The sequence below is a fragment of the Canis lupus genome, chromosome 17, assembly GCF_003254725.2.
Source record: "Canis lupus dingo isolate Sandy chromosome 17, ASM325472v2, whole genome shotgun sequence".
Lineage (NCBI taxonomy): Eukaryota > Metazoa > Chordata > Mammalia > Carnivora > Canidae > Canis > Canis lupus.
This window is the reverse complement of record NC_064259.1, coordinates 39,572,154-39,590,542: the sequence shown is the minus strand read 5'-3', so window position 1 is coordinate 39,590,542 and position 18,389 is coordinate 39,572,154. Positions and strand designations below refer to the sequence as shown.

Below are 18,389 nucleotides of genomic sequence, written 5' to 3'. Positions count from 1 at the left end.
CGGCAGGTGGTGCATTCACAATACTGATGGTGAATAAAGTTTCTTTCGTTTTGAAACTTTTCGCGGAGTCTGGTTACCAGCGACTGCACTTCACACGCGCTAGCTGTTCCAGGCGTCGCTAGCCCAGGGCCGGACGGTGGCGGTGGCAGACCTCGGCCCCAGGGCCCGCTCCACGCGGCCCGCTTCAGAGACTGGGTCGCCGACGGGCCCCGACGTGTGGCCGCGGGCCGAGCGAGCCCGGGGCTGCCCAGGCGGGAGGGCCCGGCCCCGGAGGCTGGGGCACCGTGCGAAGCCGGGCGGGAGCCGGCAGCTTTCGCTTTGCCTCCCTAGGTCCGGGCTCCCGGGCAGGCGCCCCCCCGCCCCCGCCCCCGCCCCCGCAGGGCCCCGCCCCTCCGCTTCCTCCCGGGGATCTGGCACCGCGGCCGCGCGGCGACACAGGAGCCCCGACTGGCTGGCGAGGCGGCGGCTGCAGCTATGGTGAGGGCCGGGCGGGGCGGAGTGGAGCGGGGCCGGCGGGCCGGGGGCGGAGGGCGCCGGACGGGTGCGAGGCCGGAGTCTGAAGCCCGAGGTGGGGGCCTTCTCCGGGCCCCCCGAGAGTGGCGGCCGCCCGGAGCCGGCTGGGCCAGAGCCTCCTCCAGCGGGGGCGCGCAGGCCGGCGAGGGACAGTTCGGCCGCCCGTGCGCAGGGAGCAAGGCTCTGGCTTCCCCCTTCCCCGAGCCAAGGGGTTACACGCAGTGGCTTCGGGTTTCGGGACTTCGGAGTCAGGCTTCCAGTCGGACTCCGGGCTGAGATCCTGGTGGTGGCCACTTACCGGCGCTGTGACCCGGAGCAAGTCACTTAACCTTCTTGAACTTTCTTTCCGCATCTATGAAGTGGGGTCAGCATTACCTGCCTTACTGGGTACTTGGGAGGTTAAGGGAGATACAGTTGGCAGAGCCCCGCCTGGAGCTCCTGAGCAGTGTAGGTAGTGTGGTGACCTCTTCGGCCCTTCCTGGAGCTGTGAGAAGACAGAGCAGTGTGGCCCGGAGTTGGAAACCCGAGCAGATGGGGTGGTAGCCAGCCATGGCGGGGTGTTGGAGGGCATTCTTCTGACCCTAGGTAAAGATAAAGGTACATGTTAACTATACAAGTTCCATTGAAGTTATCAGACTATGGCACAGGCCTGTCTCCTAACCTCTACCCAGGGACACATTCTTGAGGTGAGTCATCCCTTACTCCTGCTGCAAACTCTGGCCTGTGTCCCCACTTGCCATCTCTAAGACAAAGGTGTCAGCCGCAAACAGGTGGTGGCAGTAGCTTTCCTCCATCCTCCGGACTCCTGGGAAGATGGGCTGGGCAGGAAGCAGGCTTGGTACGTTAAGCTTCTGCCCTGGAGGAGCTGACAGAGGTGTGATAGATGTGGCCTGGCTGGGGGTCGGGATGCCTGGATGGCCTCATCTCTAGGGAACCAGAGGCAGGAAGAGGAAGCGGGACAGGAAGGTTGTACTGAGCTCTAAGGCCACGCCAGGAAACCAAGGGAGGCTCCAAGAATGGGACAAAGCTCTGAGCCCACTTCCCAGCATACAGGGCAAGGGATCTGGCAGGGCTAGGGGTGGGCTTCCAGTTGGCCTTGAGCACGTGGGGGAGAAGAGGAAACTCCTAAGTGAAGGCTGAGGCCAGGATAATTTATTGGTGGATACTGGAAAACTCTGACACTCTCACAGGTTCATCTGAGGCCAGCAGTGGATCAGAGCCTGGGGAGGGTACACTGATCTTTCTCCCTTCCCATCTCCTAGTCCCATCTCTCTGTTTCACACCTGCCCCTGTCCCTGGCCCCAACTCTTTCCCTTCCTTCTCCCCACTCCCTTCCCTACCTGGTCTTTCTTCCTTGTCCTCTCCTCTGATTCATTCAATCAACAAACATTTCTTGGGCATTTCCTCCGTGCCGGATGTGGTGACAGGTATGGGGATAGAACAGGAACAAATAGTGATGGGTAAGGGCTTGAATTCATTCATCCTATAGGTGGTCTTCTCTCGTGCAGTGTCCAGTGAATGTGAGTTTTGAGCTACAGGCTTCCCTCATATGCACAAGGGTTGGCTTGGCAGCATTAAAAGGTCTGGGGAGTCTTTAGCAGCCAGCTAAAGTATTTGCCCCCCCCCACCCCTGCACCTGCATTCATTTTAGCACCGTGGTGAAGAATGTGATTCTTGGAGTCTATTGGTTCCACTCCTGGATCGCCTGCTTACTGACTGTACAACCTTGATGATTTAACCCCTCTGAGTCTCAGTTTCTTATAAAATTGGGATGATAACATACCTTCAATGGATTGTTGTGAGGATTAAATCAGATCAGGTGAACAAACAGCCGGCAGCATGGTGCTTAGCTCAGAGTACGTGCCCATTGAATGGTGGCTGTTATCACCTTCAAGACTTAAAACCTTCTCAACAGCCTGCAGTGCTTGATGGAAATAAACTCTATGCCAGTTATCAAAGGCCCAGGTGACGTTCTGTGTTTAGGTTAGAGACAATTAAGTGCACGAGTTTGCAATAAGGAGAGCTTGCTTGGCTGTGTGTTTTGTAAAATTATCTAAGAGGTTTTATTGACCATTTGTATGGTATAATTCTTGAGATCTGACTGCTTAAAAAGTAATCAGCCAGGGAGCTTGGGCTCTGTCTATAATAATAGCTCTTACTCATTGAGCATTCAGTATTGTCAGGTATTGTGATAAGCACTTTGTTCGTGACAGTCATATGCCTTAGTTAACATCATGTAGGTATCATTCTTGTCACCACTTTACAGATGAGGAAGTGGAGGGTCAGAAAGTTTGCATAGTGGGTAAGTGGCAGAGGCAAGATTTGAGGGAACCCGGGGCTGCAGTGCAGAGCCCCGGCCCTTGGCTCTGAGCTCAGGTGAATGCTGACCTAGCAAGGAACTGATACACCCCTTCACTGCCTGCCCGCTGCACACACAGCAACCCCCCCCCCCCACCCCATCCCCAGTTCTTTGACTAGGACAGTGGTGACAGCTGGAATAGGGTTTGTCTCCCAGAGAGAAGGGAGACAGGAGAGTTAGGGCAGAGAGGTTTGGAGAGCTTTGTTTTCAGAAGAACCAAGGGTGGGGTGCCTGGGTGGCTCAGTGGATGAGCATCTGCCTTTGGCTCATGTTGTTGTGACCCCGGGGTCCTGGAATTGAGTCTAGCATCAGGCTCCCTGTGGGGAGCCAGCTTCTCCCTCTGCCTATGTCTCTGCCTCTCTCTCTCTCTGTCTCTCATGAATAAATAAATAAAATCTTTAAAAAAAAAAAAAGGAATGAAGAACCAAGGCTATTTGGCTTGGAAAAACCTGAGATATTTGAGGGTTGAAAGCAGATATTCTGTACAGAGGGTAACGGTCTGTTGAGAACATTTCCTGTGTAACTGCCACCCCCTGTCTGCCATCCGTGCTGCTGCTCCCCACTCCACGGCCCACCCTTGGCCCTGCAGACATCGGGCAGGGCTGGGAAATGACCCAGTCACCCACACTTTCCCTCTACACTCTCTGCTCCCCATGAACTTGGCAACTCCTCACAGCCTTGCTGGGGGCACTTTTCCACTCCTTCTGGATGGCTTCCCTGCCCAAAATTTTGTCACTGCCATCTAGGCCAGTCTACCACGGATAGAGAAATTATTCTGAAGCCTCTCTCCAGTGTCCTCCTTGGCTCACAAGACCACACTAGGTCTTGCTCAGCCCTCTCTGCAAGTGAATGTCCTCTATTTGGACTTTTACTCTGCATTCGTGCGCTCCACCCTGCCCCTCCGCCCTTGCCCTCTGCCTGGTCTGCCTCGCCGGAACCCCAGCTCCACCCCATCCTGCAAGGGCTCATCCACCCGGGGCTGTCTCTGTTCACAGGAATCCACTCTCTGAGGGTGGCTCCAGCACTTAGTGTTTGTCCTTCACAGCGCAACCCTTCACTCTTCTCTACTTGTGCCATGCATGTCTCTTTCTCCCAGCCTATAGTGAGCGTCTTACAAATAGGCATTCAGAGATGTTTTTCCCTTGTCCACTGTGTGCCAGGCACTATCCTGGGTTCACTGTGGCAGGAGAGGGAGCGTGGCCCCGTCCTCTGGTCCCTTACCTCCTTCCACATCCTGTAGTGCTTTATTTCTCCCTGTGCCAGTGGAGACCTGGGCCTATAGGATCCTTTTCCCTCTGGTGCAGGGAGGGCCAAGAAGGGCCCCGGGGGTTAAGCCTGAGGCCTCTCTGTACCCTGGAGCGAATGTGTTCATTTAGGCCTGGTCCCACCCTGGCCCCCGGATAGGCCTGGCTTCGCAGTGTGGGGAGGAGGCTGCAGCTGGCAGTGGGAAGCACAGCCAGCTCTCCTGGAGAATGGGACCCAATGTCACCCCACATTGGAGAATCCAAGAACAACAGCTATGGTTTTCATAGCGGAAAAACCAATATTCAGCATCCCACCAACCTCTAGCGATGATTGTTATTTTCAGTCTTTGTTCCTTCTCAAGTTTTTGCCTTAGGCTATTAGGAAGTGGGGTTGCCTTGGACTCTGTGAAGGTAGGCTGTGTGAATTTGTTGACTACCAATGTAGTAACAATAGCGGTGATGACGGTTGACCAGATGAGTGCAGCTTCCCTGCGCTCTGCATTATTGCTCCTTGCTCCCCAGTCACTGCTCCCCCAGCCTGGGAGTGCACCCCTCTGGCATGGTTTGCCTGTCCCCTCTCCAAGTAGGTTGCTTTTCTAGCTCATGGGTAAATATTGACCTACTTGGGTTTCAGATGCCTGCCCCTTGAAACTCCTGCTGGGCTGGATAAACATACTGGGATAACATCTCTTGAAAATAAGAGTTGCTTTTGGAGAGACTGCAATGTGATTGACCCACTCACTGAATCCTTATAATGGTCAGCACTACATTGGCCCCCTTGGGGCCACCAGGATGGGAGCAGACAAACGTAGCCTCTCCCTCTGGGGCTTGTGGTCCACTTGGGGAGATAGGACTCATAAACTGGGAATGCTTGGAGGCTGTGTACAAGGCAGCTGCAAGGATCCTGAATGTGGATTCTTGCCTGAGTAGGAGTGGCCCTCTGACCACCAGATCCTTCCCCTTTCTCTGGTTTTAAGTGGAATTCAGTCAAGTGCCAAAATGTCTGCTGTAGACAATGGGCAATGTGGTCTGGCAGGAAAGGGAGCTTGGCCAGGGCCCTGTGGGGAGGAGATGAGAACAAGGATGGGCTGTGGGGGACTAGGCGGGGAGGATGGAGCTTCTGTGGTTTGTGGATATGCTGGGATTGAGCTCCCTGATGCATCCCTGGACCTGCTCCTGAATTTCCAGCTCTTACGGGGGTGGGGGTAGGGGTGGGGGCCTTTGCCCTAGGTCTGTCTCAGTTGCATGTGTCCAAAGCCTGATCTCTTTCTTGCTTGTGATGCACACTCTCTCTTCCTCTCCCCTGTTCTCTCAGCACTCCCCACCCCGCCACACTTGGTCCCTGCCCCTCCCTTCTTAGTCCTCTGAAATGAGCTGGGTTCTTTTGTCAGGTGTGGTTGCTGCTCAAGCCGAGAAGTCAAAGAGTTGGTCTTTTCTCTGTGAGTTGGACCTCAGTGAAGATTCTTGGGTAGCTGGAAGGCTGAGGCCAGAGGCCAGGGTTGGTGAGGTTTCCAGGCAGACAGAGAATCAATTTTGAGCACTGATGTGGGAGGCAGAACTGGCCTGGCCAGTCAGAGGGAGGTCTGATCTCAGTTTGTTTCTGTCTGTGTGTCTGTGGGGTTAGGCAAAGGTTATGATGTGTGGTGGTCCACAATTACCTTTCTAGTCCTATGGGGTCGGTATCTGCTCTGTCTGGCTTCTAGCCATGTAGCTTGGTTCCCTCTTCTTTACTGCTGCTTTAGGCCAATAGGAAGCCACAGGGCAGGTGCACATTGGGTAGAGGCCATCCTAGGGCAGGTGAGCAAAGTATCTGCTCTGTGGGAGAGTGAGATACTGGGAAGTTTCCATCCTGAGGCATCTTGGAGGAAGCTGAGATGCTGTAGCCAAGGCTGACCTAGGATCTGCCTTGATGGGCAAGGAGAGGAACCTGTGAGGTCAGAGGCAGGTCATACACATTCAGGAGACCAGTCCTTCACTCTGTACATGCCATACCCTCACATGAAAGATGCTATTTCCCCTACCTGTACACCCCCCCCCCCCAACACACAACACACACACGGGGTGGGGGGTGGGGCAAGGAGGCCACTAGGTCTCAGGATCAGATGAGGGCCGGGTGGGGGCCTCATGCAGTTCTGACCTTGGGCTTGGTGCCCAGGCAGGGAAAGAGTTGGAACGATGCCAGCGGCAGGCGGATGAGGTGACAGAAATCATGCTCAACAACTTCGACAAGGTCCTGGAGCGCGATGGGAAACTGGCCGAGCTGGAGCTGCGTTCAGACCAACTGCTGGACATGGTGTGAGGCATGGGGGAGCAGGGACGGGGGAGGGAGGCCAGGAGGAGTCCTCAGGTTGTGCTCAGGGTCTCCAGGCTCTGGGGGGCCTGAGGCTTGCCTGAGCGCCCGGGGGGCCTGTGGGTTTGTGGAGGTGCCTATAGCCTCAATAAGCTCCAGGTAGGCCTCATGAAATAACAAGTCCTTGGTTTGAAGCTGTGGACCCTCCTACAGGTTGAGGGCTGTTATTGTTACTGGGTGTGAGCCTTGGAGGAGTGCGAGTCAAGGGCTCCATCAGTGTCAGACCAGCAGTCAGGTTGGGAGGGTCCCAGGGGAGGCTCTGTGGAGAAGGGGAGCAGACAGGTTGGGAAGATGCAGGAGGAGGTTAGGTCTTGTGAGGGGCGTGAGGGGGTGGTTGGGAGAACCTGGCCCTGGGGCTTGGGGGGAACCACTAACTCCCAACCTGTGTCTGGGGATGTCCACAGAGCTCAGCCTTCAGCAAGACAACCAAAAACCTGGCCCAGAAGAAGCGCTGGGAGAATGTCCGTTGCCGGATCTACTTGGGGCTGGTGGTGGGCATTGGCCTGCTCATCATCCTGATTGTGCTACTGGTCATCTTTCTCCCGTGGAGCAGTGGGGACAGCAGTGCTCCACATGCCCAGGACGCCGGCGCTGCCTCAGGGCCTGGGGGCTGACCCAGCTGGGCCTTGAGGATAGGCCGAGGGGCCGCACTGGCTGGTTCTGGTCTCCAGAGAACCCTGGCGTTTGCTCCCATCTGAGCCACCCAACTGAGCACTGAAGAGCAACTCTGATGTGTGCACCTTTGCATCTCCTATCACGCCACAGACTGGCCCTTGAGGGCAGCCTGCTGCACTAGCTGTGCCAGGCCAGCCCTACCTGGAGCTCAGTAAAAGCTGCTGTTTGGTTAAAAGCTGGTGTTTGTATGTATGTGTGAAGTCCTCCAAGTTAGTTCATCCTTCTTGGCCTCCACTCCTGGGGTTGTTTAGAAAGTTGGTAGAAGGACTTCACCCTTGGGAGGTGGCCCCTATATTCTTCCTTCCTTGTATGTGATCCAATCCTACCTGGACAGAAACTTCTGGGGTGCAGGTGCAAAGAGAGAGTGGCTCCCAAACCAGAACCTTCAACTAGTGCCCTCTGAGCCTGTTTACGTCAGAATGAAATATATTCTTTTTCTGATGTCTTTTTTTTTAAATTAAGGTTTTATTTATTCATGAGAAACCCAGAAAGAGAGGCAGAGACACAGGCAGGGGGAGGAGAAGCAGGCTCCATGCAGGGAGCCCAATGTGGGACTTGATCCTGGAACCCTGGGATCACGCCCTGAGCCAAAGGCAGATACTCAACCACTGAGCCACCCAGGCGCCCCTTTTTCTGATGTCTTGAAGATGCTCAGAATTGGACTCCAGAAGAAGGCACCTCAAAGATTTTTATCTCACGAGGCTTTCACTTTTGGATAGATTTTTTTTTCCTCTCTGGACACCCTGTCCTCCTCAATTTTTCTCCTGGGCGTTCTTCCTCAAGCTTTACACCTGATTACAGATGAGGCAGATCGCAGTGAAAATGGGGAGATCCCTGGGTGCTCAGCGGTTTAGCGCTGCCTTCAGCCCAGGATGTGATCCTGGAGACCTGGGATCGAGTCCCACGTTGGGCTCCCTGCATGGAGCCTGCTTCTCCCTTTGCCTGTGTCTCCACCTCTCTCTCTCTCTCTCTCTCTCTCTCAATCAATAAATAAAACCTTAAAGAAAATGGGAAGGGCTTTTCTGGTGCTGTAATGGACAGTCACAAAGGATGGCCTAGACTTTGTCCTGTAGGAAAGAATTCAGCCTCTTCAAAGCTCCAAGGCCATACAGGGCCAAGCTGGCAGGGCCTTAGGGTCACAGGAAAGATGATTGGGTAAAGGCTATGGAAGAAGGAAAGAAAGCCCTACTAGGGTCACGGAAGCTGGGCAGTCTCTGCCTGGGCTACTTGACTGCATCGCAAACTCAAGTGTGGAAGAGGAATTCAGGGTCAAGGTCAAGTGTGTAACAGAAGTAGTTCCTTGTTAGGTGAAGTGAGGGCTACTGACAGAGAAACAAGAACAAACCTGAGAGTTGTGTGGAGATTTACCCCTCACAGAGCTTGTTGCTTCCACTGGGCTCATTACCATCTTTTTCTGGGAAAGCTGGAGAAAACTGCTTGGCTGTGTAGTTGGTCGGTAACACCACTTAGAGGCCGTGTGGATTTGGGCAAGTCACTTGAGACTTGGGGTTTACATACGAAAAAAGGGATATTTAACTCCCAGAACAATTGTGAGGATTATTTGTATTGTGTGTAACATATCCATCAGTGTAATGGTTCTAGATGCCAAATAAAAAGTAGCTGTCATCCATTTCATCTAGTGCAGTTCTCAAGCCTGCCTCACATCAGAATCACCTGTAGAACTTCTAAAACTATCACCTCCAGGCCTAGATTACTTAGTATCAGAGCTAAGATTTAAATCCAAGTGTGCAGGATGCCTGGACACACACATTAGCCGCTGGCCTACACAGCTTTCCTATAGGGCCTGGATCAGTTCTATCAGAATCTTTGAGGGAAGTATCTGACGCAGGGTTATTTCCCCCTAAAGCTGCAACCCCTGGTTCCATCTCCAGGATAGCCATGGGTAGCCAGGGATGCAAACTCCTTGAAATCAAGCCACTAATTTTACAGAAGCTAGCCGAGAGGCTGAGCAGTGGGCTGAAGGTCACACACATAGTTCTGTGAGCGGGTAAGGCCCTAGATTCCCTGGCAAGGATCTTTCCTCTCTCGTTGGGGGACTTTTACCCCACCCTTGATTGTGTCTAACAAAAAATAATCAGGACATTTTTGTTTTGCGGGTTGAGAGGGTAATCAAGGGCCAACCCCTGAACTACCCAGAGTGCAGCAGGTGCAGAAGCACTGGGCGGGGACCGGGCAGAGCAGCGGGGAACGTCGTCCTTCCAGGTTCGCAGGACCCTGACCCCCTGCGCCACGCCTCGCTCTCTGGAGGGCCTCTAGCACCTGCACGTCCTAGGCCCTCTGAGCCGCAGAGCGAACCCAAGGCCCTACAGCCCCGACACTTGGCTATTCAGGGCGCCGAGCACCCGACCCACACGTCATTCGCAGATACCCTCCCCCAGGGTCGGAGCCCCAAACAGCTGTTTTTCCCGACCGGCCCAAGCCCCTGCCATTGGCTGTAGCCTTTGGTCACCTGACTTGTTCGAGCCAACGAGAGGCAGCAGAATTAATACTTCCGCTTTCATGCGCCTAACGAGCCTCTGAGCCCGCCTTTCGGATGCTCTGATTGGTCTTCCTCGCTCAGGCCCGCAACTTATTGGCCAGCGCCGTGGGGCCACAGTCCAGCGGCCTCCGAGGGCTGTGTCAGACAGCCCCGCCGCCATGGCGTCCTATTTCGATGAGCACGACTGCGAGCCGCTGGATTCCGAGCAGGAGGCCCGAACCAGTATGTTGCTGGAGCTCGCAAGGTGGGTGCACGGAGCTGGGGGGTGGGGGCTCGGGTAGCAGGTATCTGGGCTGGGGCTGGCTGGACAAGGCGGATTATAGAGGGCAGAGAGTCTGGGGAGGACGGATGAATCTTATGATGGAGAGTTAGTCCAGAGACGAGATTCGAGGAAGATCGATAATTTGGACCATCCGTGGGCGGGCCGGGGATGGTAGGAAAGACGGGAGCTGGCGAATAGGGGAGAGTGGGGGGCGGCAGGGCAGTCGGTTCTAGCAGGGAGGGGCCGTGTGGGCGTGAGTAGGTACATTCGTTAGGAACAACAAGCACGGAAACCACCATTGCCACTTGGAATCTGGCTTTACCAGGTCATGTCTACATGGCCTGAGTAATTTCTCTGAGCCTGTTGCCTCATGTGTAAAATGGGACTAGGACAGCCCCGGTGGCTCAGCGGTTTAGCGCCGCCTTCGGTCCAGGGCGTGATCTTGAAGACTCGGGATCGAGTCCGACGTTGGGCTCCCTGCATGGAGCCTGCTTCTCCCTCCTCCTGTGTCTCTGCCTCTCTGCCTCTCTCTGTCTCTCTCCTGAATAAATAAATACAATCTTTAAAAAATAATAAAATGGGACAAAATAGCTTGCATGCTTGGGGTTGTCTTATAGCAACTGTAAACCATTTTCCATTGTGCTTTTTATCTAGTGAACACTTTTGAGGGCTAGCTGTTGGTACTGGCTCGACAGAATATTTATCTGTTAATGCCTACTGGATTGTGGGGGCAAAAAGAAAGTACGGTTTTCTTCGGTTCTGATCATGCATCGTTCCTCCCAGGTCACTTTTCAATAGGATGGACTTTGAAGACTTGGGGTTGGTAGTAGATTGGGATCATCATCTGCCTCCACCTGCTGCCAAGGCTGTGGTTGAGAACCTTCCCAGGACAGTCATCAGGAGCTCTCAGGCTGGTGAGAACACAAATTCTTACTATTTGGGGCAGGTTTGCCAGACGCACCTGCTCCCAAGCTAGACTGGTCTAGCCCTTCAGTTTTCCAGGTCAGGTTGGGGCAAGAATGTCTTTCAGGAGTGGGAGCCGGGAGGCAGGGCCTGTAGCAGCTCTCCTGATCAGCACTCCTTCCTCAAGAGCTCAAGTGCCCCGTGTGTCTTTTGGAATTTGAGGAGGAGGAGACTGCCATTGAGATGCCTTGCCGTCACCTCTTCCATTCCAACTGCATTCTACCCTGGCTAAGCAAGGTACCGCTTCCTTTCTCTCAGCCCTTACCCTGCCCTGGGCCCAATTCTCAAGCCTCTTTCTGTTTATGGACTGTTAGGGGATCAGAGAAGGGAGAGGGTACGGGTGGGAACTGGGAGCAAGGGGCAGATGTTAGCTTATAAAGACCAGACCTGGGCTGGAACACTGCCCTCCTTTTCTCAGACAAATTCCTGCCCCCTGTGCCGCCATGAGCTGCCCACTGATGATGACGCTTATGAGGAGCACAGACGAGATAAGGTAAGGGCTGGTGGTAAGTGAAGAGGGTGGTAATGTGGACCCCTTAGTCGCTGTCCTCAGTGTTCTCATTCCCTACCTTAGCAGGCTTGGTTAGGCCTCAGAGTCACTGACTCTGGTCGTCTTCCTGGTGACTTTGGTGAGGGACAAGAGCCTTGGCGATGCACATGCTTGGGGCCTGAAAACAGTGATAGCTGTCCCATCGCTCCCCCCACAGGGCTTCAGGTATGACCCATGCCCAGTGTTTCCTCTTTCCTTCAGGCTCGCAAGCAGCAGCAAAAGCACCGGCTTGAGAACCTCCACGGAGCCATGTACACATGAGGTGCCTGGGGTTGAGCACTCGTCCTCCACAATATCTTCCTCCTGCACCTTGAATCCTCATTAAAGATTTCTTTACCCACCCTGCACTGCATTGCTCACAGGCCTGGGCAGGGGTTCTGTATCCTCCATGAGGTCCCTACTGTGGTTGGGGGAACCACAGAAAGTACCGGGCTACATGTCCCTTCCTGCCAAGCCTACTGGCCTGAGAGCAGTGGAACCCAGGTCAAGAACCTGGCCACTGGAGCAGCCAGTGACTGGGCCTAGGTGTTCATCGTTGGAAAGCAAAATGTGTCAGGGTCTGGCATCCAATAGCTACTTACGGATGGTAAACAAAATCTAGCCTCTGTCTCTCTCCCCTGCAATTTTTAGTCAACCTTGGAATCCCACGGGCTTTTTTTCATTGTGAAAACCGTTTCTAGCATTTCAAAGTTGCTCTCTGGATGACCTCCTTCCCCCGCCCCCATATCCCTTACTAGAGAAGCAAACTTCACATGGAATTGGGGAAGGATCAGGTCAGTTCTTTAGACTGTTTTAACGCCTAGAAAGGGTTTCAAGCTCTTGAAGGATATTTGGATAGCACCAGGCATCCTTTATTCTTGGCAGCCCTGCTTTCAAAGAGCAGTGGGCACTCTCCCTGAGGGCAGGGGATTCCTCCCACCCTTTGCCTAGGGAAAGCTGACCTGGGTCAGGCCCTCTCCTGATTGTTTAGAACAGACTACAAACATGCAAATTAGAATTCTTTTAATAGATTAAAAAAAAAAGTATTAAAATACCCACGTGGTTCTGCTATGTTATTTGCCTGAAAGTAAGGGGCCGAGTGAAGAATCCCAGTGCAGCTCAGTGGGCCCAAAAGTGGGCCTTCCCACAGACTAAGGAGTGCTCCCCCTTCTATTCCCTGACTTCTATCCCTCTTGCTGTTTCCAGCCCCCAATTCCTGCAGCGGGAAACCCCAGTGGTGTTGCCTCGGCACTGGGGAGTAGAAGGCACCTGAAGGGCTGGCTGGGTGAGTGAGGATATGTGACCTTTAAACATAAAACACTGCAGAGTCAAGCAGTAGGTTGCGTGTGGCCCAGGCAGCAGCCAGGCCTGCTCTTCTATAGCACAGGTGGGTATGGGATGGCCGTTCCTCCAGCAGCAAGGAAACCCATATCCCAACAAAATACTTTCTCAAAATTGTTTTTGGTACAAAATAAATGCAAAGTTATGAGGTGGGGAGCTGCTGAGGCTGGGCCAGCCACCCTCCCCAGGCCTCAGATCATGGCGATGCTTTCCGGAGCACAGTTGAGGTGAGTGGAAGTGCTACTGCTTCCGGAGGACTTGCAGGCCCGGCCAGAGGCAGGCTGCAGGGCAGCCACCAGTGTCTCTGAGGAAACTGCCCCAAACTCATAGCTGAAGGTGCCGTAGAAAATGAGGATGTCGATCACAAACACCCACTCGCACAGGGCTGCCCCGTGCTGCAGCTGAGAGCTCTCATGCATAAAGAAGACACCACCTGGAATGGGGCTAAGGAAGTGTTCAGTAGGACACGTGGGATGTGGTGACACTCCTACCTTCCCAGATAGATAACTAAGCTGGGCCAAAGAGCCTGGTCTCCCACCTGGGAGGGAAAGAAGGAAAACACCCTGGGCAGTATTTTCTGGATATACGTGTGCCAAGCTCTCCCCCACTCCCCACCACCTACCCCCCCCAGCATCTTGGGTGGGGAAAGGCTGGGCTTGAAGATGCTCTCCTGGCTGCCCTGTCCTGGAAGGATACTGAGGATTAGGGTGACAAAGGCGATGGCTGCCAGCACAATCCGCAGGTAGGCCATAGCCAGGTCCTGGGGGGCAGTGGCCCCATGGTAGGAGAGAGCACAGTGCAGGCAGACAAAGAGCAGGCCAGCAGGGAAGGCCACACCAGTTCCGATGTAGTGCAGAGACTTTGCATGATCCACCTGGGCCCAGAGAGAAGGGCTGATCTGTGAAGCAGCCCTACCTCCACCACCCCTCTTCCCCACCTCTATCTCCCTTCCCTCCCAGACCTTCTGTCTCCTCCCTCAGCCCTGAAGGGCTGCAACTTGGGTCAGCCATCAGGGGACAGGGCACCTGCAGACAGCCAGGACCCATCAGTTAAAAAAGTTCAACATGCAGGCAGGCGGGCCCACCTGGAAGTTGCCGACCACCACCAGGCCCGCAGCATTGGTACAGCCTGTGATGAGCGTTGTGGTATTAACCCAGGAATGACGACTCTGCTCCAGGAGCTGCCCATAGAGCAGCAGGCAAATCAGGACCACTGGAGGAAGAGAGCACAGGTAGGGCCAGCTCTGGTGTCCTCCTCCCAGACTGGCCCAGCCCAGCCAGCCCACCGACACCCCCACCCCCATCCAGACACTGAAGGCTGAAAGGGAATAGAAGGGCAGGTGGTGTACTGGGTTTCCTCAGGCTCTGGCCAGCAGGGTGGCTGTGCAGGAGACTTTGGCCTTTGTTGAAGAGGAGAGAAGTAGCCCCTCTTGCTTTTTAGCCCTTGGTGGGAGGGGGCTACACTAAGCAAGGGCTTCCTGGGCCTTTCTGGGAGGGGGGTGGGGGTATGGGTTGGACTGGGCTGGCTAGTGGGGCTGAGGGCACAACTCACCCATGAAAGCACCCATGTTGCCAATGAGGCTGAAGAGGCAGCTCTCTGGGGGATATGTGCCACACTTGCTGGGGGTGGGGGGCAAGGACAGAATGAGAGAGGGGCAGGAGCACTAGCACCCCCATTCTGGCCCGTCTGTCTCTTGCTTTATCTGTGCCTGTCCTTAGGCAGGCCACTGATTTATGAGAAGGGCCAGTTGTGTATCACAAACAACCCGCCCCAGGCTGGGCCCTCCCCCAAAGCAGAGCTCATGTGTGTGATGGGTAAGGGAGTACCCAGGATTGCTTGGCAGAGGTTGAGACTCCTTGGACTCGCTGTGGCTGTCAAGGCCTGCAGCCAGTCTGGCTTTCCTTGTGCCAGAACTGGGGCTGGGCAATCAGAGGGCTTGAACTTAAGTCCAGGTGCCTCCACTTACTAGCTGTGTGACCTGGACAGATGACATCCCTCAGTCTGTTTTCTTGCCTATAAGACGGTGAAAACAGTAGCTGCCCCAGTGCTGGTACTGGGATTAAATGGCCCTATGCATGTAGAGCATTCAGCACATGGTGACTGGCATGGAAAATTGTTATCAAGTACTCTTAATACACTCATTATTTCTGAGACTGAAAGACAGGTCCTTGTCTGAGGGGCTTGGGTCTTCCCTGACCTGCCCAGTTTCCAGGCCTTACCTGATGAGGGGGATATCATCCAGGGTGCAGCAGGTCTTGGGGCCCCCTTGTTCAGCAGGGTCAGGAGAGCAGGATTCGTTGTAGGACCTGGTAGGCAGGACAGAGGGTAGTCTGGGGAAAAGTGGTTCCCCTAGGTTCTCGGCCTATAGTCTCAGGCCTCTCAGGGATCACCCTCCCAGACTTCCCTTGGCAGGGACAGAAGAGCCCACTTCCCAGAACTGGCCTGAGAGAAGCCAAAGGGGTGAAGGGATGGTGGGAAACAGGTAGATGGGCACGAAGCCATGCCTGGGGAGGGACAGGCGTTGCCAATGTCAGATAAAAGCAGTCAGGCTCAGAGTCTCCGTCTGGCTCGCAGCAGCCCCGACCCAAGAGGGAACAGAGATGAAGGGAGCTTTAGAGGGAGGCTGTCTGCAGAGTACACCATACCAGTTCTCCACAGGGCATGCGTGGCGGTTCATCACGGCCATGGCATACCTGCGGGAACACAACCGTCACCCCACACCCACGACCCTCCCAGCCCGGCTCTCCCCTGCTGACTCTTCTGCCTTGACTCTGGCCCCAGTCAGCCTTTGTCCTTGCTGGGGACTCGTGTTGAGGTGATCCTGAAGCTTGACACCACAGGAGAACCTACAGCATGGCCCCAAACAAGAGGACCTGTGGAAGTAACCCTGGCAAGAAGTAGGTCTGTCTGGGTCACCCTACTGGACAGCAGTGGTGCCAACGTCCGAGGGGACTGTGTGCCCAGGCACAGGGCCAGGTTTTGGAGACAGCTAGTGGTCCTGGGTACTACCCCGGAGCCTACAGCAGGACAAGGGGCTGTGTGTGTGCCATCGAGCTCCCGTTGGGTCCTGGGAGGCCCTATCCCTTCTAGGCTGGGGCCCATTTTGTCCCGTAGTTGCCGTCCCCCTCCCCCTCTTTACTCACACAGTCCATAGGCCAGTGATGGAGAATGCTGACAAGCTGACAGGAAGGAGGATCCAGGCGGTCATGAGGGAGGGGAGCCAGGGTGGTGGTGATGTGGGGGGAAGGACAAGAGGTAGGTGGGAAAGAGGGGGCCGGCCCAGCTACCTTAAGGTACTTCGCCAAAACCATCAGCGGCCCAGGCCTGGTGGAGAGAGACAGGTCAAAGTCCAGGGTCCAGTGCCTGGCCGAAGTCGGTGGGCGGAGAAGGTGGTCAACACTCAATTCACAACGCCCACGTTTTGGGCTGAGCCCACGCCAGAACGTGGACACCTGGCTTCCACCGGGGGCCTCCGCATTCCAGCCCAATGCCACCGGTGCGCCCAGAAGCTCAGGCGGGGCTCTAACTTCTGGGGAGGGAGTCCCGCTCCCACGCCCGAGGGACCGGGCAGGGGGAGGGGCTGCAGTTAGGGCTGTCCAGGGGGCCGCGCCAAGAACCTGCGGGCAGGTGCGGGCCGGGGCCGAGCGGCGGCCGCGCGCAGGGAACCACCTGACCGCTGGCGCCCCGAGGGGGGAGGCAGGTTAGCGCAGGAAGCCCACCTCGCCCGCCCCTCCCCCCCGTGTGGGGGCACGGGGCCCTCCTCTCCCCCGCCGGAGCCGGGGACGCGAGTCTCCCCAGCACGTCCCCCGAGGCCGCGGACATGAAGGGGCCCAGTACGCACCTCCCCGGAGCGCCGCGCCCTGCTCGGCCCCGCGTGGCGCCGTCTCTGGCTGCGGCCCTCGGAGCAGCCCTGGAAGGTTTAAAGGGCCGAGCGGCCCCGCCCCTGGCGCCCCGGCCGCGCCGCGCCGCCCGACGGGACGTGGAGTCCGCGCCGCCCCGGCCCCCGCGGCCGCTGTCGCCGGGAGACTACAACTCCCGAGCCCCCGCGCCCGCTTGGCGGTGGAAGCGTGGGCGGCGCCCCGCCTTCGGGGGGCCTGAGCGCCGAGGGCTGTGGCGTGGGACTGGAGCAGAGGCTTCGACTCGGAGATGCCCACAGTCCCGCGTGCCCGGGGGCTGCTTTGGAAGCTTGGGGAGGCGGGAAGCTCCCGGGGCCGCACAGCCGTGATTGGCATTGCGCGCAAGGCTGGAGGAAGCGTCTCTAACCAAGGCGCCCCGCGCCTGCCTCTGTCCTGGGCGAGGCCGCTCTGCGAAGAAGCGAGCACGAAGTCTTGGCTGTTACTTAAATTCAAGAGCCCTGGATTTGGCTTATGCTTCCCTCGGCTCAGCAAACTCTTGAGGGCTACTTTCATCACTTATTTTCAAGGGTCCAAGTATAGAGTACTGTAAGAAGTCAGTGTCCAAAACATGTTTCCTGGGTGATGAACACTTACTTGAAACAAGGCCACAGATATTCATGGTCACACGTGGCCAGGTGTTGGTAACCAAGAGAGATAAGGCAGACTAGAGGCCCAGAGCAATTTGGGAAGAGTGAACAGGATAGTGTGGGAATAAATTACCATCGGTTTCACCAAAATGTACAGGCCAAAGTTGCCTTCTTGGACATACTTTTCACATACCAAAAGTGTGTCTCACACACTAAGAATCCCAGCATGTGCTGGAACCTCTGTGAGACACTAGGGCTGACAGACCATGGGCTGCCAGGAGCAGGGGAAGCTTAGATCTGGCAAAGGTAATGTGCAGAAACGGGGCCCTGTACTGTGGGGGAAAAATAAACTAGACAAGGACCTGAAGGAGCAACCTTTTTTGGACCCAATGGAAAGTAAAAATGGAAACAGGAAATCTGTTGGGAGAGTGCTTTTCTGAATTGCATCAGGACAAGTAGTTAAGGAAGGCCCAAGAAGTATGGTTGTGCAGAGTGATCACTGTACAAGACCTGGCTGAATGGATCAGTGGGGTTTAACATCCAGTCCACTTTTTGCTGGCCATGTTGTGCTCCAGGACGCAGAGGTGTTGCTTCTTAATTCAGAGAAGCACGGTCTTCCTGCCCAAGTGTGTTACCATTGGAGCAGGCACCTTTTCCTCACCTGCCCAATGAACCTTCAGCATTTCCTACCTCATTGGAAGCTTTGCAAATCTTAGTCAACATTTACTATATCCTGCTAATATATAAATCCTGGGTTTGAGTGTCTGTCCCAACTGTTATGGGGGAAGACTTGAAAAAACTACTTAGGTCCTAAACTGGCTATTCTAACATACAATGGGAGTAAGACAAGCACTCTAGAACCGGGACAAAGAAGCAAATTTTGGCCTAATAGGATAATCTCAGCAGTCCCTAAAGTAGAATTACTCCAAGATGGGACTTGACAGAAGGGCTTTTCATGGAGAGTTGGTAGGGTGGAGTCACTTATCATATAAGAAGTGGGTCCAGACATCTTTAATAGTCCCTTCCAACTCTAATGCTACGTGACTCTTGTTGTTATGCTTCAACCTGGGCAGTTCTTAAAATAGTCAAGGCAAAGCAAGAGATGAGATTTCAAGTGCTGATTCTGTGGTGCTGAATGACTTTAGGGCAGGCATTTAATCTTCACTTCCC

General features: G+C 55.0%; 3 protein-coding genes across 4 annotated transcripts; 2 read left to right on the top strand and 1 right to left on the bottom strand.

Moving 5' to 3' along the window:
- The first annotated feature begins 340 nt into the window (after positions 1–340).
- Positions 341–7,316, top strand: VAMP5 (vesicle associated membrane protein 5). Its single transcript, XM_025453800.3, has 3 exons — positions 341–477; positions 6,272–6,409; positions 6,871–7,316. Exons 1-3 carry the CDS (start codon positions 475–477, stop codon positions 7,078–7,080), a joined length of 351 nt encoding a protein of 116 aa, XP_025309585.1. The 5' UTR covers positions 341–474; the 3' UTR covers positions 7,081–7,316.
- A 2,411-nt stretch (positions 7,317–9,727) lies between these two features.
- On the top strand, positions 9,728–12,449 carry RNF181 (ring finger protein 181). The gene is made up of 5 exons (XM_025453799.3): positions 9,728–9,885; positions 10,687–10,817; positions 10,994–11,103; positions 11,285–11,359; positions 11,618–12,449. Exons 1-5 carry the CDS (start codon positions 9,800–9,802, stop codon positions 11,675–11,677), a joined length of 462 nt encoding a protein of 153 aa, XP_025309584.1. The 5' UTR covers positions 9,728–9,799; the 3' UTR covers positions 11,678–12,449.
- Positions 12,402–16,709, bottom strand: TMEM150A (transmembrane protein 150A). Of its 2 annotated transcripts, XM_025453796.3 has the most exons (8): positions 16,578–16,709; positions 15,880–16,060; positions 15,382–15,429; positions 14,956–15,042; positions 14,288–14,355; positions 13,821–13,948; positions 13,433–13,610; positions 12,402–13,169 (listed from the first exon to the last, which is right to left on the bottom strand). In XM_025453796.3, the coding sequence occupies exons 2-8, from the start codon at positions 15,942–15,944 to the stop codon at positions 12,928–12,930; spliced, it is 816 nt and encodes a 271-aa protein (XP_025309581.1). In that variant the 5' UTR covers positions 15,945–16,060; positions 16,578–16,709; the 3' UTR covers positions 12,402–12,927. The 2 variants fall into 2 exon arrangements, with proteins under 2 accessions (XP_025309581.1, XP_025309582.1); XM_025453797.3 differs by lacking the exon at positions 15,382–15,429.
- Between the last annotated feature and the right edge of the window lie 1,680 nt (positions 16,710–18,389).